Source organism: Cervus elaphus, chromosome 14, assembly GCF_910594005.1.
Source record: "Cervus elaphus chromosome 14, mCerEla1.1, whole genome shotgun sequence".
In the NCBI taxonomy this organism is placed as follows: domain Eukaryota; kingdom Metazoa; phylum Chordata; class Mammalia; order Artiodactyla; family Cervidae; genus Cervus; species Cervus elaphus.
Genome location: NC_057828.1, coordinates 36,597,121 through 36,615,447, shown reverse-complemented (window position 1 = coordinate 36,615,447; position 18,327 = coordinate 36,597,121). Strand labels below are relative to the sequence as shown.

General features: G+C 42.0%; 1 protein-coding gene across 2 annotated transcripts; it reads left to right on the top strand.

Moving 5' to 3' along the window:
- Positions 1-12,649: 12,649 nt before the first annotated feature.
- Positions 12,650-18,111, top strand: MAP1LC3C (microtubule associated protein 1 light chain 3 gamma). 2 transcript variants are annotated; one of them, XM_043924410.1, is made up of 5 exons: positions 12,650-12,788; positions 12,895-12,950; positions 13,151-13,257; positions 17,142-17,216; positions 17,407-18,111. In XM_043924410.1, the coding sequence occupies exons 1-5, from the start codon at positions 12,731-12,733 to the stop codon at positions 17,630-17,632; spliced, it is 522 nt and encodes a 173-aa protein (XP_043780345.1). In that variant the 5' UTR covers positions 12,650-12,730; the 3' UTR covers positions 17,633-18,111. The 2 variants fall into 2 exon arrangements, with proteins under 2 accessions (XP_043780345.1, XP_043780346.1); XM_043924411.1 differs by lacking the exon at positions 17,142-17,216.
- Positions 18,112-18,327: the final 216 nt, after the last annotated feature.

Here is an 18,327-nt window from a genome sequence, read left to right as displayed (position 1 = left end):
TCAGAAAATTTTTAAATTTTAAGATTTGAAACAATATTTTTTAAATGCACTCTTAACACCCAGGATTATTGATCCAAAACAGCTAACACCAAGATGTAAGTGACAAGTTACTTTAAAGAAGGAAAAATCAAAAAAAAAAAAAAAGAAGGAAAAATCCTCTGGGTAGGCGAGGACAGCAAGTGACATGTAAGAAAAATAATAATCATGAGATTTTTCCACAATTATTCTTTATACCTGAAGAAAATTGAGTAATGTGTTAAAGATACTCAAGGGAAAATGTAAGCAAAGGATTTTATATTCAACAATATCAACTTTCAAGTATAAAGAACACAAACTTATCTATCAAACAAGAATTTGGAAACTTGCTCACTTAAGCTCTTCCTGAGAAATCAGAAAATAACCAAGATAACTGGAGAAATAGCATCATAAAGATTGATGATGACCATCAAACATAGTGACTTGTACAACTAAAAATGAGAGCTAAAAGGGAAATATGATATGCAATGACTGTGTGCCCAGATGATATAGATAGTACAGCTACAGAGAAGGGACCATATGCAAAACATTTGGTTTAGCTTGAAGTAATCTGATAATTGTTATTTTAGGACTGTTGTGTATACATAATGTGGGATAGGGTAAATGAATATTTGTGGGATATTTTAATTCATCCCCAATTTTCTTGAGAACCAAGATTCTTCCCCACCCCCAAGATTCTTAATGTCTAGGAAAAAGGAGATTAAGACAAAATACAGAACAGCTTGATTTTTTTTTTTTTTCTTTTTTAGTGGAGTGCAGTTTATTACACCGGCGGGTCCAAGGCAGGGTCTCCTCTTAGCCAAGGACCCCGACCAGCATTTGTGAAAATCTTTTATACCCCATGTGTACGATGTGTACGTGTCCAAACCCACTACCCCAATTCCCTTGAGACTTATATGAACAAAGGAAGGGTAAATACAACTACAATAACCCCATCATTCACATTTGTTATGTGTTCATACAGTCAATAAGCCCACAGTTACATTCCAAACAGTTAATAACCGATAAGCCTGTGCTTACATTCTGATAGATAGTGTCCGGAGGCAGGGGTGATTAGTGTCTGTTTTCTCTCAGGTGATGAGTAACCTGGATGTGATCTTCAAGGTTCCCCTGTCCGGAGGGGGTCTTATCCTTTCATTGTCGTTCCCACAGGCACTAGGCAGAGAGTTCAGAGTCCACTGGAGAGGTGGCCGAGCACGATCAGCACAGACAGGCCTGAGATGGAGTCCAGGCCCTATGAATTCCTTCTTCATTCCCCCCTCTTGATGCTCTTAACTCATATTATGAGCATCATTTATAGGGATATATTGCACCCTGGCTCTCCAACTGCCAGTTAGGGAGAATGTCATCAACCTTCGGGTTACAAAGTTCATAATACATTGTAAAATTCAGGGTCTGCAAAGCAGAACTATCAAGGCAACTGTAACAGTGGTAAATATAGTTTTCTACCAATCGCTCTTCACCCAAGATAGGACCGAAGTCCAGAAAGGAATGTTCTCATTTGACATTGCTTTTACCTGGTTTTTCATGTCATCTAAAGTAGTCAATACATTGTCAGATAAGTCAGGAATGTATACACAATATTTAACCTTAATTATAGCACAGGTCCCTCCTTGAGCAGCTGTGAGTATGTCCAAAGCCATTTTATTATGAATTACTGCTTTTCTCATTTAGATTTGCTCTTCATTTAAGGCTTGGATGGCTTCTGTTCTATCTAGGAGGGCCTGTTTGTGAAATTAGTCAAGGCCTCTACTTTAATCATAATATATTTGTTGTCCCTACAGAGGGTACGAAAAAGGCAGCAATATACTCATACCATTGAAACACAGATCTTGTCCACCTAGCATGTAAATAAGGTAGATTTATTGGGGCTTGTTGTAGGTTAGCCTTTTGTTACACTGGCATTTATATCAAATGTAACCCCATGATCCGAGTCTATTGACTGTAGGTCTTACACCAAGAGAGCAAGGAGAGGTTATGATTGACAAGAAAGAGGAAAGTCTCTTTGTCATCCCAGAAAAGAGCAGAGTGGTTTAAAATCTGTTTGGCGGAGGGGTGACACTCACCAAGGAAGTCCATCCTTCACAGACAGAGGCATAGTCCTACATACCCAGAAGTTGTAGGTGTTGTGGAAGTCCATGTAGGAATGTGCCCATGAGGTGAAAACGTTGTCCTGAGCTGAGACAGAAGTTAAATTCAAAATCACGTTGATGAGGCCAAGCAGCAGGAGTTGATTGTGCAGCTTCATCCTGAAGGGGCTCGTCCGGGATCTTTTTTTTCTTTTTCTTAAGGATGGTCTTAGTCTCTCGAGGGTCAGTGGGGTCCCTCTGTGCAGTCCACTCAGCGTTTTCTGGGTCTGCGTGGTATGCTCTCTTCACCCTCTTATGATGGACCCAAGGGACAATACCTGCAACTTTAACTGAGCGCTCAGTTTTCCTGCTGCCATCCACTACCTGCTGACGTGAAAGGTCTGGGCGTTGAAAAGCAGAATCCTTCCAGCGGGGCGAGGCTCCTTCCCCCCTCTAGGAGATTCAAGCTACAAAGCCTCGGGGTGGCCTCAAGTGAGACCTGTCTCCTCAAAGTGAGGAATTTCCCGGCCCATGCACCAAATGTTATAGCCACGCTTTCCGGGAAACAAACTCACTCAGAAGGACAATGCAGATAGTGGAGTGCAGTTTATTACGCCGGCGGGCCCAAGGCAGAGTCTCCTCTTAGCCAAGGACCCAGCTTGATTTTTTAAAATGTAGTTATAAACTTGAGTTGGAAGTACTGGTAAACTTATGAAAATGTATATACACACATACTGTATACACACATATACATATATGTGGATGTGTACATACATATACCCACACATACTAAAGAAACCCAGAAAAAAGTAACCAATCCTGTACCAATGAGCATCTCTATCACTAGTCTTAATACACCATTTTTTACTGAAAGAAATGAGAGCGTCTTGGAAAAGTATTCTGGAAAAGACATAAAAGCCAAGCCTGGGATATCTTGTTAAAACAGAAGCCTTTAGTGAATAATATGTAATTTCAAAAATGATTAAAGAGACACTTGAAGAGGACCCCACTCTCCAAACATGGGAGAATTTGATCTTGAAAAGATAGGAACTGTCCTTTATTTGATCCCATCATAAACATATTTTTAAAAATTGGTCACCTTCAGAAGATTACAGAGTATCAATGCATTATCTTGAATATGGGAAAGTAAAAGGAGAAATATCAGGCATTTCCCCTATCTTTATACTGTATACTTTATACTCCAGGCAAGAATACTGGAGTGGGTTGCCATTTCCTTCTCCAGGGGATCTTCCCAACCCAGGAATCAAACCTGGGCCTCCTGCATTGCTGGCAGATTCTTTATCAACTGAGCTACAAGGGATGCCCATCTTTATACTGTACCAGTGGGTAACCAAACAGAAGATAAATCTCTTTTTAGTGCTCTAACAATGAAAAAGAGATATCACTGTTTTGGAACCCCCAGTGGATTAATGGATTTAGGCTTAGAGTGTCAGCAGCTGTTAACATTGTAACTAGACATTTCATTTCTCTTAATGAAAGAACTCAGCATCCTCTAGTCTTGCCACGGGACTGGAGATGAGACATCATTCCTCTGGATCCAACCGCAGAACTGCAGGAAATACAGAGGACAGAGGAAATAGGGAACTGCAACCTGAGTGTGCAATTAGCAAAATTCAGACAGCAAGAAATTGCAGATTAAATGCCCTTGGATTCTCAACAGATAAATTGTAAGGAAAGGGAGAGGAAAATTCCATATTAAAAAAAGGACAAAACTAAATTAAATTATTTAGGGATGCCCACTCTGGTGATTAGACAATAGAGAAACAAAGTGGTAACTATAAAATTTAAGGTGGTGGTTATAGGGAGTTCAGTAGTGTCCAACTCTTTGTGACCCCATGGACCATAGAGTTCATGGAATTCTCCAGGCCAGAATACTGGAGTGGATAGCCTTTCCCTTCTCCAAGGGATCTTCCCAACCCAGGGATTGAACCCAGGTTTCCCGCATTATGACAAGGTTTGCTTATAATAGCTTATTAGGGTATCAATATCAGAAAGTAAAATGTTGGCCTTCTAATTTATTAGGCCATTTACTTGTTTTGTGTGGCCCTTCATATTTTCTGTTTTTTTCCATTTATGTAAATATTTTTTAAATGTTTACAATGTTGTGTTGGTTTCTGCCATACAATGATAATTTTTTTTTTAGATCATATTATTTTAATAGTATCCCATCAAATTGAAAATATAATTGATCATAAGTGGCATCATTAATTTATGTGCCGTTGGGAAAAAACTCCATCAACTTTAAGGTACACAACTGTTCTCAAAAATGTTAAATATGTGCCTTAGACTGGAGGACCTGCCACAATTCAGTGATACACATCCTGTGCCTTGAGAATGAAATCAAGCAACTATCCTCATTTCTGAAAGTTAACTGGACAATGGGCACCAGACAATCTCTGTTCTTGAAAGACGTGAAGCACAACTGAGGGAAAGGTGAGGTACAAGGCTGGAAAGATGCAATAAAGTGAAAACAAACTGGGCTCAGTCTTACTTCCCTATGTAGGTCCCATTCTCTCTTCTTTTGGGATTCCAGCTGCACCTATTAGAATGCTAAAAAAAAGTCCTCACACAGCTATTAGTGCTGTTATTGTTTTTCAGTTTGGGTAATTTCTATGAACCCATTTTCTAGTTAGCCAGTTCTTTCCCTGACTCTTCATCTGGGTTATTCTGCTTTTTGTTTTTATGTCTTGTATTTCTAATTTACAGGTTCCATCTCTCTGCTGACATTCCCCCAACCTGCTCATGCATATATGGTCCATATTTTACACAAGGCATATTAACTATAGTTATTTTAAATACTTTGTCTGATATTTCTAGTATCTGGGTCATCTCTGAGTCTGGTTCTGTATCTTGTGTCTTGAAAGTGTTTTCGTTTTCCTTGTTTTGTGTGTGTGTATCATGTTTTCTGATTGACTTGTATGCCATACATCAATATAGGAAAGGAGTGACCAAAGTAAATAATACACTTGGAAATGAGCATGCATCTTCACTAGGGGTTGGAGTAAGGCATTGTAAAGCCTACTCAGGAGTTTAACTGGCTTGCGTTTATTATTGCTATGACAATAAAGTCCTCTAGTGTGGTGCTAGGGTTTTTAGTTTTGTTTGTTTTTCAGTGTTCCTGCTCTATCTTCAGTTTTTAGCCTTCTTCACGCACTTATGTCTCAGAAGGGGTCTATCTTTAACCCCTTGCCCCTCTTCATCAGTAGACTGTCGTTAATTGTTGCTTGTTTAATGACTAGATGCAGCCTGTACTTAGTCGCTCAGCTCAGTACTAAGCTGTGCTTAGTCGCTCGGTCGTATCTGACTCTGACCCCATGGACTGTAGCCCACCAGGCTCCTCTGTCCATAGGATTCTCCAGGCAAGAGTACTGGAGTGGGTTGCCATGCCCTCCTCCAGGAGATCTTCCCAACCTAGAGATCAAACCCAGGTCTGTCGTATTGTAGATGCATTCTTTTACGAACTGAATCACCAAGGAAGTCCAAGAATACTGGAGTGTGTAGCCTAACCCTTCTCCAGGGGATCTTCCTGACCCAGGAGTCAAACTGGGCCCTGTTGCATTGCAGGTGGATTCTTTACCAGCTGAGCTACCAGGGAAGCCCAGATGCAGCCTGAAGGTAATATAAAACTATATCAATGACATTTGACTTTATAATCCACTGCACAATCAGTATTATCCACCTTTGTTTCTCAATCCCCAGCAAGTTCCTAGCAATATGATCAGTGTTTCAAGTTCTTATTAAATGACCTCTGGCTACCAGGCACTGCATATTGTAAAGGAACTGAGGTCTTTATAAATACGTGTCAGCGTTTAATACTTGTTGACTCATGGCTTAGCAGAGGCAGAAGAATAATTTAATGCCAGATAGGGATCAGAAGACTTGATATATATTAATAATTCTGATTTGCCCAAAACTCTTAAGTGACCTTGGGTAAACTATTGAACCTTTGTTATCTTCTCTTTTTTTCTCATAGAACAAACATTACAGCTCCAAAATTCTGTGAACCAAACAGTAAACTCTGATTTATCCCTGGTTGCTCAGATGGTAAAGATTCTGCCTGCAATGCAGGAGACCCAGGTTCTAGCCCTGGGTTGGGAAGATCCCCTGGAGAAGGGAATGGCTACTCACTCTAGTATTCTTGCCTGAAGAATTCCATGGACCAAAGAGCCTGGCGAGCTACAGTCCATGTTGTTGTAAAGAGCCAGACAGGACTGAGCGACTAACACAAACATTTTAAAGTCTATTCCAAAGGCTCCACAAGAGGGCAGCTCCTCCACACTGCTTAATGTCTGAAAAGAATTCCACAAGTCTTTAAGTCTTTAAAAACTCACCCTTGCATACAATATTTTACTTTTGTTTCTTTTAATTGTACAAGTCGGGCACAAATATAGTCACACTTATGAAAAAAGTTCCAGCATTACAGACTAACTTCAAGTCTCTTAATTAGTACCCGCAATCCTAGTTTTCCCTACTGTCAGGCTGTGGGTATTTTATTTTTTATGAAGTTTTATTTTTTGTGACTTCTTTAAAACAGTCTCTGAAACTAGCTTGTTTTAATCCACATAGGATTTAAATATCTTTTCCTAATATAGATAGATTGCTGCTGCTGCTGCTGCTAAGTCACTTCAGTCGTGTCCGACTCTGTGCAACCCCGTAGACGGCAGCCCACCAGGCTCCCCCGTCCCTGGGATTCTCCAGGCAAGAACAGTGGAGTGGGTTGCCATTTCCTTCTCCATAGATAGATTAGTTTACCTTTAATTATTCTCTTTAACTCCATAAAATGCATGTCATGATTAACTTATTTCTTAATGACATTTAGATAATGTTTTCAGTATTTAAACAATGTTGCATCAAAAATTTCTATACTGCATTTTGGAAAAACGTGAAAATTCTTCCTCTCAAGATTTCATAGTAATTAAGATTTGAAAGCTAATTTGTTCAACCCAAAGAGGAATGTTTTAGTAATTTTACTAGCAACAAAAACATATAACAGGAAAGATATTACAGAGAAGGGGCTAGAAGAAGGAGAAACACTTGACAGCCTTCCTTGGAAAGTTTACTCCATTTCATGATGTAAATCATTCTGGATGCCATTACTGTGAGGGTGCTTCACAGATACGTTTTTGTTGTAGAGAAGATTAGACCCAGGCAACAAATGGCCCAATTAGCACAGAACAGAGACAAGGAAGACTCAAGTGTGGCTACCCAGTACGGGTAGGTTCTGTGTCTTGGTTACCTCTTTGTCTTCTCCACTGTGAGGGACATGTCTGACGGGAATAAGCCAGAGCTGTTTATATGTCATATACACAAGAAAAAGAAAAATGTGTCTGGTGTTACTGCACGTGTACATGCTAAGTTACTTCAGTTGTGCCAGATTCCTTGCAGCCCCATGGACTGTAGCCGGCCAGGTCCCTCTGTCCATGTGATTCCCTAGGCAAGAATACTGGAGTGGGTTTCTATTTTCTCCTTCAGGGGAATCTTCCCAGCCCAGGGAATGAATGAACCCATGTCTCTTGTGTCTCCTGCACTGGCAGGCAGGTTCTTTTCCACTAGCGCCATCTGGGAAGGCCTTGGAGATATTTATGGGATATAAGTTGTACCTATAGCAAATATTCCCAAAGAAATAGACAGGTTCTTCTTTGGAACTTTTTTAGAATTTGGAACCTGATTAGTCCTTGAATGGGATGTGTGAAACGAAGACAGGTAAAGAGGCAGTTGGGATGACAGGTGTTGTCAGGAGTATGTGTACTGTGTGTGTGTGCTCAGTCCTGTCCTACTTTTTGCGACCCCATGGACTGTAGCCCATCAGGCTCTTCTGTCCATGGGATTTCCCAGGCAAGAATACTGGAGTGGGTTGCCATTTCCTTCTCTAGGGAAACTTCCCAACTCAGATCAAAGCAGCATTTCTAGCATCTTCTGCATTAGCAGCAGATTCTCTACCACTTTGCCAACCCATACAATAGAATAAATAAGAGTTGCCGAAGCAAGACTTTGCCTAGAATCTTAAAAAAAAAAAAAAAAAATGGGCTTGGAACTCCCTCTGTGGCTGATCTCATCAAGGCCTGCCACCTCCCCAACCTGGTTTTCAAAGTGTGGTCCAGACTCACATTAGGCTTATTTTCCCCTTTCTACTTCCCTGTGTCTACAGGATGCTTTGATGTCAGAAAAGTTTTATTTAATTTTTTTCCGATCATAAACACCTCAAAATTTGGCTCACTAAAGGAGACCAAAGATTTTGACAATGGATTTTTGGAGCTGTGAGGCAGGACCTTAAATCATTTACACTTACCCCCATAGGACCTGGAGGCAGCCTACTCACCTTTATTCTGGGATGCCATCTTTTGATTTCTGAAGAGACCATCTGTGATGGTATTGGGGACTAAAGGAAGAAATAGTCTTTGTAGGTATTGAAGGGGTATTCTTCATTTATAGACTTAATGTGTTTAATACCTACATTTGGAGGTATTGAGGGGGTATTCTTCATTTTGATCTGAACTTTGAAAATTTGTACACTGGAATGACAGTGTCTGGTCCTTTAAGAACTGTGCAGATGAGGAGGTTGCCAGAGAAATGTTTAAAAAAATATTTCCCCTAGAGCACAATATTTTCTACTCCCAACTTTTCAACTTAAAATTCAAGAGCACATTAGCAGCCTGGTTTTTGTATTGTTCAAATTCTACCACCTGTGCAATCCAGAGAATGTTACTTTGTTTCTCTGAGCTTCAGTTCTCTTTTTCAGAAGAAATGAGAAAATATAGGTAGTAATTAGCAAGTAGTGTCAAACAAGATGTGTGCTTCCTGCCCATTCCAATGAGGGAAATAGTGATGATGAAGACATTTGTGATCTTGATAAACCAAGTCTGTTGTCCAGCCTGACCTTGTCTTTTTCAAATACCATTACCCCTCTGATCCTCAAGCTGTTCATCAATTAAATGGTGACAACATTAACTTACACTTTTTGAGTTATATGTACAAGTCATTGTTGTAAGTGTTTTCATATATTAACTAATTCATTTGATGCTCACAGTCCCCCAAGGTAGATATTATTTTTATTTTACACACAGGGTAACTGAGGCAGAGAGAGAGGTTGGTTGTATCAATTGCCACAAGGTCGCACAGCTGGTAGCTAAAAGATCCAGAGTTCAGCCCCAAGTGGTATGTTTTTTGCTTCTTCTTGTTTTGGTCACTAAGTTGTATCTGACTCTTTGTGACCCCATGGATGTAGCCCACCAGGCTCCTCTGTCCTTGGGATTTCCTAGGCAAGAATATTGGAGTGGGTTGTCATTTACTTTTCCAAGTATGTATGTATATATACATATATACCAAATGGTATGCATGCTATTTTTATGGAATATTAAAATGTAAAATTAATAAAGGACATAGTAATTGCTTGGAATATAATCACTATGTTGGAGAAAGTAGTGATTATGATAGAGGCCTCTCTATACGTACGGTCATATGATTAATGTTCATCAATAGAATATGAGTGGACACTATGAGATATTACCATGTTAAACATTTAAGTCTGAGAAGGCTAAGTGTAAGTGTCTTTTACACCTATTTTTCTCATCTGAACTTGTGGAAACAAAGGACCTTGATATGGCAGGATTTCAGGTGTATAGCAGCATGTGCACCTGAATTTCTTCTGAAGGAATGCCAAACAGGGAGTCTCCTGCCTGTATTGGAGTGCAATGTGGATGAAAATCAACTTTTTTTATGTTTATCTATTAAAGTCAGGGGGCTTCCTTGGTGGCTCAGCAGTAAAGAATCTGCCTGTAATGCCAGAGATGTGGGTTTGATCCCTGGGTCACGAAGACCCTCTGGAGAAGGAACTGGCAACCCACTCCAGTATTCTTGCCTGGGAAATCTCATGGACAGAGGAGCCTGGGGGACTACAGTTCATGGGATGGCAAAGAGTTCGACTTGACTTAGCTTGTGGACTTGACTAAATTGTGTTCTACTCTTTGCGACCCCATAAACTGCAGCACACCAGGCTTCCCTGTCTTTCACTATCTCCGAGAGTTTGCTCGAACTCATATCCATTGAGTCAGTGATGCGATCTAACCATCTCATCTTTTGCAAACCCCTTATTCTCTTGTTCAATCTTTCCCAGCATCAGGGTATTTTCCAATGAGTCAGCTCTTCACATCAGGGGGCCAGCGTATTGGGACTTCAGTCTTAGTATCAGTCCTCCAAATGAATATTCAGGACTAATTTCCTTTAGGATTGACTGGTTTGATCTCTTTATATTCCAAGGGACTCTCAAGAGTCTTCTCTCCAGCACTACAATTCAAAGGCAGCAATTCTTCAGTTCTCAGTCTCCTTTATGGTCCAGCACTAACATCCATACATGACTACTGGAAAAACCATAGCTTTGATAGCTTTGACCTTTTTGGCAAAGTGATGTCTCTGATTTTTAACCATTAAATGGCAATAATGATTCTTTTTCTCAAGTGTAAGTATCTAGGAAAGAAAAATATCATAAAGTTAATATGAAATATGTAAGATTCTTTCTTCTTGAGCAATAAAAAGGCATTTTGAAAGCCCAGAGCTTAAGAGATTGGTTAGATGATATTTAGTGGAGATGGGAAAGAAGGCAAAACCAAGAAAGGGAAAAAAAAGGGTCCCAAGGCAATCATGTTTCTGTGGAAGACTGTCAGACCATAACTGGATGCCAGCACCTCTAGTCATTGCCCCAACCTACTTCCACGCCTGCATAGAGTCCGGGAAGGACATTGTCTATGGAGGAATGGCCCTAGGATCTACAAGCCTTCTAAGACACCCTTCTGAGTAGTGAGGCCAAGTTCCCTCTCCTCCCTGTGGACTCAAGGACTCAGAGTGAGTCCAGCAACTTTATGAAGTCCTAGCTTTTTATTGTTCTTTAGTCATTAAGTCACTTCTGACTCTGGTGACTCCATGAACTGTATCCTACCAGGCTTCTCTGTGGAATTTTCCAGGCAAGAATACTGGTGTGGGGTGGCATTTCCTTCTCCAAGGGATCTTCCTGACCCAGAGATTAAACCTGTGTCTCCTGCATTGACAGGTGGATTTTTTACCAGGGAAGCCTACCTAGCTTCCGAGGCAGGAGAAAAGGCAAAAAAAAAAAAAAAGTTTTAATGGAGAAGTTTTAAGTAGTGAAAGTCTCTCACTTGTGTCCAACTCGTTGTGACCTCATGGACTATACGGTCCATGGAATTCTCTAGGCCAGAATGCTGCAGTGGGTAGCTGTCTCTTCTCCAGGGGATCTTCCTAACCCAGGGATTGAACACAGATCTCTCACATTGCAGGTGGATTCTTTACCAGCTGAGCCACAAGGGAAGCCCATAAAAAAGCAGAATAACCTACTTTTCTTTGTGTCCCTCAACAAACATAGAGAATGTTTGATTTTCTCTATGTCATCATCATTAGGCTGAAGACTTCAATGTCCAGTGTCCTGCATGGAACAGAACCAGGGATGACCAGTGAAAAATCATGGTACCTTCAGAGACAGTAGAAGAAATCCAAATGGTCCTATTTATTCTCAGGACATATCTGAATAAAATGGTGGGACCACTGTGCTCCTGGATGTAAGGTAAGGAGGTGATCAGCATCAAATGCAGAAGCTGAATCACTAGAACCAGATGAAACACCCTGATCTAAGAATAAGGAGAACTGGGTCCATCTGTCCATTTGACCACTGAGTCAGTGTCCATGGATCTCAGTTTCATCATCTTTTAAATGCAAGATCCTGAGAATAATAATCAGTGTTCTACACACATTCCTAGACCTGTAAAACAATGAACAAAATGTTGGAAATACTACTTTGCTACACATCTGGATTTTAATGCTGCAATACTACTTTGATATACATCTGGATTTTAATGCTGGTTTTACATATTTTTATCTGGACAAATTGTTCAACCTTTTGGGAATACCTATTAATATTTCTTACTTGAAAAATAGCAATATATTTCAGGATAAGGTGAATCACTCTTCAATTTGCTTCATTACTGTAGTATTACAATGTCCTCACATGAAACTGTTTCTATCCATAACTTCTTAGCTTAGGCTCATAGGACCATTTATAGGGAGGACCAATGCTTTTTGCTTTAGTCACTGTTGTGTCGGACGCTTTGCCACCCCATGGACTGTAGCCTGCCAGGCTCCTCTGTCTATGGAATCTTCCAGGCAATAATATTGGTGTGGGTTGCCATTTCCTTCTCCAGGGGATGTTCCTGATCCAGGGATCGAACCTGCATCTCCTGCAATGTCAGGAAGATTTTTTCCTTCTGAGCCACCAGGGAAGCCTCAATGACCAATGAATGACATTGTAAATTTTAATTTCTTTAGCAAAAACAAATTTTTAAATAGTAGTGAGCGAAGTGACTTTCTCGAACCAGCAACCAGGTGCCTGTTTCATTTCCTTTCTCAGAACTGACCTCCTCCTGCCCAGGGAGGGGGAATGGGGAGAAGGGAGGGTTGGAGAAGGCTGATGTCACACAGCCCTACATAAAAGCCTCCTTTGGGCTCCTGCCGGCAGTTTGGAAGCAGCTGGAAGGATGAATTAGGTCCTGGTGGTGAGATTTTTTTTTTCCAGGCAGACGCAGACACAACTGTTGAGCAAAATGCAGACTCCACAGAAAAGTCCAAGCCTCAGACCTTTCAAGCAGAGGAAGAGTTTAGGTAAAGCTCTCAGAATAGCTGTCTGGATTTTGGCCCTTGAGACAGCAAGAGAAGGTACAGACTTCGGTATATGCTGATGTGCTCATTTAATCTTAAATGTTCACAGCAACCAGAAGAGAGGAAGTTGCTGGAATCAGAGTGAAGTTCCCAGGCAAGATCCCGGTAAGACTCCATTGTCCTGTGGAGTGGAGGTGGGGTGAGGGCTGGGATTATGGGGAGGGGGGCTGTGATCCTATTCTTTGAAAAACCCAAACCCAGCCAACGATCTCCTTCTCTCTAGTCCAAGTTCCTCAGACATAGAAAACTGAGGTGTATCCCTTGACATTTGCTTCAGAGGAGATTCAGGTTGAAACCTTTGACAGGTGATAGTGGAGCGCTACCCCAGGGAGAAGTTCCTGCCCCGGCTGGACAAGACCAAGTTCCTGGTCCCACAGGAACTGACCATGACGCAATTTCTCAGCGTCATTCGGTAGGTACCAAAGCGCCTGTGGGGGAGCGTGTTGTGTGGTCTTGGGCTTTTGGATCAATGAGAGATGGGATGTGGCAGAGAGCAAAGGAGAATGATTTGTGCCTCCTCTTTCTCTTCAACTATGCCGTGTGTGTGTGTGTGTGTGTGTGTGTGTGTGTGTGTGTGTCTGTCTGTCTGTCTGTCTGTCTGTCTGTCTGTCCTGCGTCTTCGTTGCTGTGTGGGCTTTTCTCTAGCTGTGGCCGGCTGAGGCGACTCTCTAGTTCTGGCGCACGGGCTTCTCATTGTGGTGGCTTCTCCTGTTGCGGAGCACGACTCTAGGGTGTGTGGGCTTCAGTGGTTGCATCACGTGGGCTCCGCAATTGTGGCTCCCGGGCTCAGTACCTGTGGTGTGGGGGCTTAGTTGCTCTGACATGTGGGATCTTCCCAAACCAGGGATGGGAGAACCTGTGTCCCCTGCGTTGGCAGGCGGACTCCTGGACTCTTTACCACTGAGCCAACCAGGGGAGCCCCAACTATGCCTTTAAAAAGGATGATCTCATGAGTAACCAATTTTAAAACGATGTCAAATATTTTGCTTCCGCCCTAAAATAAGTGAGTGCTCCCAATATTGATGTATCAGTTATTTTTTCCTTTGTTTCCACATTTTACTGGTACTGTGTTTTAATTTCTGACATCAAATTTCTCTAAGAATTTTTCAAAGGAGCCTTTAGAAACTGGTCCAAAGCCCTGTTTTTTTTCAGCTATTTTAAAAGCCCAATGACAGCATTTTATGTCTAAATATTTTCCCCCTTGTGGCTGGGAGGGAATTTGGGGTAGGAAACTGCACTGTCCACCTGCTGAATCACTGAGCAGGAGAACCACACCTTCCGCACATCCTTCTTTCTTCCATTCAGAACAAGGGAACGTGTAGAGCAAAATCAGTGTTGCTGACTTTGAAGCTTAAGGGATTGAAGTTGTCATCTGCCAGCTGGACTCAATGAAAAATGATATGAAACCAAAAATAGCTGACTAGGGGCTCCATAAACATGGCTGGGGTGTGAGTCTCCCTGTGCTGGAAACAACCTCTCAAAAGTTTTGGCTGATGCAGACAGTTTCATCTGAGAATTTATTATGATTTTTTAAAAAATGAACTCTTTCAGAAGACCCTGCATTCTTCTCAGACCTACTTAAGGGTTAGGTTAATCCATGGAAATTGGAGCAACTTGAGGAAAACCACAGTCAGGTATAGACCCCTCCTTCTGTCAGCTTACAGGCAGCTGGGGCACAGCGTGGCTTCACCAAAAAGTGAGTTTTGACCAACTTTGTCCTTTTTTCCATACAGGTACACCTCCAGTTATCATACACTCTTCATCCTTCAACCTAATAATTTTGAATCTTTGTGTGGATGTTAGTCACTCAGTTGTGTCCAACTCTTTGTGCCCCCTTGGCCTGTAGCTTACCAGGTTCCTCTGTCCATGGGATTTCCCAGATAAGAATACTGGAATGGGTTACCATTTCCTTCTCCAGGGGATCTCCCCAACCCAGGGATCGAACCCAGTCTCCTGCATTGCGAGCAGATTCTTTACCATCTGAGCCAGAAGGGAAGCCCTCAAATCTTTACATTAAGTTATAATGGGTGCTTAATATGAATATGTTTAGATGACTTGAATCTTAACATTAAGCCATTAAACACACTGATATTAAGCACCCATTATGTATCATGCACTGTGCTGGGTGCAGCACAAAAAGCGATGAAAAATACAGACCGAAAGTCCTACGCTAAACAACATTCAGACTAGAGTTTTCACTCTTGGAGACTCCTCACCCTTAATAAAATGAGACCCTGGTGGAAGAAGAAAGGAGATGAAGGTGCAATGTGGGAATATAGAAGCCCCATCTTCAGATCTATTCTTCCCATGTAGAACAGGCATTTGCTCACCACACGAGAGCAGCGCAATGGTCAGGGTTTGGTCTTTGGATTATCCAGTATTAGCTAACCAGATTCTGAAACTACTTCCTCTCCCACCCACCACATAAATTTGGCTCCTCCCATGGCTGATTCATGTCAATGTATGACAAAAACCACTACAATATATATAAAAAAAATTTTTCTTGGCTCCTCCTAGCTAAGACTACAGGTATAATGGTTGTGCCTTTAATGTCTGGGTGGAGGGTGGTCAGACAGAGCAAGCCGTTGCCAACAGATTCATCATGCTCTGCTACTAAACCAATTCAGAACTCCTATGAATCTAGCCAAACATGGCTGTTCCTCTGCATCCACAACCCAAGGGGGGGTGGGGTGGGGTTTATACTTTTGCATAGTAATGCTTTTCCAAATGGGCTTCCTGGTAGCTCAGACAGTAAAGCATCTGCCTGCAATGCAGGAGACCTGGGTTCGATCCCTGCCCAGGTTGCTCAGTGGTAAAGACTATGCCTGCCAATGCAGTCTGGGTCCAGAAGATTCCCTGGAGGAGGAAATGGCAACCCACTCCAGTATTCTTGCCTGGAGAATCCCCATGGACACAGGAACCTGGGAGCTATAATCCACGGAGTTGCAAAGAGTAGGACACAACTTAGCAACTAAACAACAACAACCTTTTTCAAATGTCACCCCAAAGCTGCTTAACTGACTTGTCAAAATACACAGCGTTATATGTTTTCTTTGCACCACTCAGGAAATTCTTAACTTAAAATTCATAGCAAACTGAGGCATATTTACTTAGCATTTTTGAACTAAGAATATTTTTTCTAGTTTTTGATAGGATGGTCTCACAGTCTGAGCTCATCCATGAGTCTGAAGACATTTCAAATCTTCAGAGAAATGAACAATCTTTTAGCCAGTCTCTAATAAATTTATCTTATTTACTGCAGAGAGACAGAGCACTACGATGCACAGATTCTTTGATTTCTTTTATTATTATATTTTTAATTGTGATAAAATATTATTTTAATCATTTGTAAGTGAACAGATCAATGGCCTTAAGTACATTCACATTGTTGTGCAACCATTACCAGTATCCATCTCATCTTCCCAAAGGAAAACTCTGTCCCTATTAAAAACTGATTTTCCCATCCTCTCCTTCTCCTAATCCCTGAAAACCAGCATTCTACCTTCTATCTCTATGAATTTGACTGCTAGATACCTCATGTAAGTGGGATCATATGATATCCTTTTGTGTATGACTTATTTCACTGAACATACAGTCCTTAAAATTCATACATGTTGTAGCATTTACTTGTCAGAATTTCCTTCCTTTTTATGGGTGATTAATACTCCATTTATGGATGGACCATGTTTTGTTTATTCATGTGTTGATGGACACTTGGGTTGCTTCCATCAGATTCTTTAGCCTCTGTGCCTCAGTTTATCAGTTATTAGGGAATGAAATGGAACAAAGACTGAAGTTGTATATAAAAAAGTTAAGTAGGGGCTTTTCACTTTCCTTGTGGTCAGTAATTAATGATCTGCATGCCAATGCTGGGGACGCAAGTTTGACCCTTGTTCTGGGAACTAAGATCCCACATGCCTTGGGCAACTAAGCCTGTGCAACCCAGCTGCTGAAGCCTTAGTGCCCTAGAGCCAGTACTCCACAACAAGAGAAATCACCCTAATGAGAAGCCCACAAACAGCAACTAGAGAGTAGACCCTGCTTGCCACAACTGGAGAAAGCCCACACGCAGTAACAAAAACCCAGTACAGACAAAAATAGAGAAATAAAAATTTTCAAAAAAAAAAGTAACGACCAGATATAAATTCGTGTTTTAGCAGTCACTAGTATAAGCAAGCAAATAGATATAGATGACACTTTGAAAGACTCCGGGCAGCAGCAGGAGTGGAAGTTAGACTGCCTGTGCATCTAGAGCAATGTGTCAGGGCAAGTTCTACCTGCTTCACGGTCCCACAGATTCATGGGCTGCTTCCAAGATCTACTAAACCAAAACCTGTGGGACGGAGTCCACTTTCAACAGGACTCTCCCAGGTAATTCTAAAGTTTGAGGGTAATAGCCCTGGAGTAGGGAGGTGGGGGCATCTTGGGTAGATATGCTTACATTGGCCAAATAAAGGTGAGGAAGGCTGTGGGTCAGCGACATTTCCTTCCGGGTTAACATTTTCCCTTCCGGGTTGACTTTTTCCCTTCCTGCCCCCGCATACCCTCTTCCTCAACCCAGGAGCCGCATGGTCCTAGGGGCCACTGAAGCCTTTTACTTGCTGGTGAACAACAAGAGCCTGGGAAGTATGAACGTGACCATGGCAGAGATCTACAGGGACTACAAGGACGAGGATGGCTTTGTGTACATGACCTATGCCTCCCAGGAGATGTTTGGCTGCTTGGGGTCAGCAGGCCCCGAGGATGGGAGCAGCTTTGGGGAGGACAGGCCCTGCCATCCTCTCTAGCACATGTCCTCTAACCATTGCGTTCACAGTGCAGGAGGCACGGACTGTTTTCTGTGTGTGCCCTGATGATCCGGGGGCAAAGCCCCCTGCAGTGATCAGCAGCAACTATGACAATGAGGCAAGACCTGCGTGTTTCCTTTTTTGTGCTCACCCTCTTTGGTGGCTCTTGAAAATTTTGGAAATAGTCTTTTCTGAGAAAGAAGTAGTTAACTTGTGGAATGAGCTGAGGAGGTATTTTAAGTGTTTCCTGTGATGGAGGCCAAGCTGGAGGCCCTGGAGGTGTGTGATCTGTCTTGATGGGCAGGAGTCCTGAGTACGCTTGGGTGTGGAGATCCTGTGACCTGTAGATGGTCTCCATGGAGCCTGGTGCAGCCATCCTAAACTGCCTCATTTGGGAATGGTGGGGGTGGCGGGTGGAATGACTGCAGAGGGGAAGTGGCATTATCTATGTCATTAAAGAGATTATGGTTATTTCCACAGCATTCACTTGACTTGGTTGTTTCCCCTCACGTTCTTTTAGTCTGTCTGTGCCCCTCACAGATTTATGCCAAAGTGGTGACTGCTCAGTTTCAGATAATTTAAATGGTTAGTTTTCCTTGCAGTAGAAGTTTGTGAGGGCCGTTTCTTTCGAGCACCTGAGCTGATGGCCAGCATGCCCACGGCTGACAAGGGGCTGAGAGCAGCGCCAACAACAG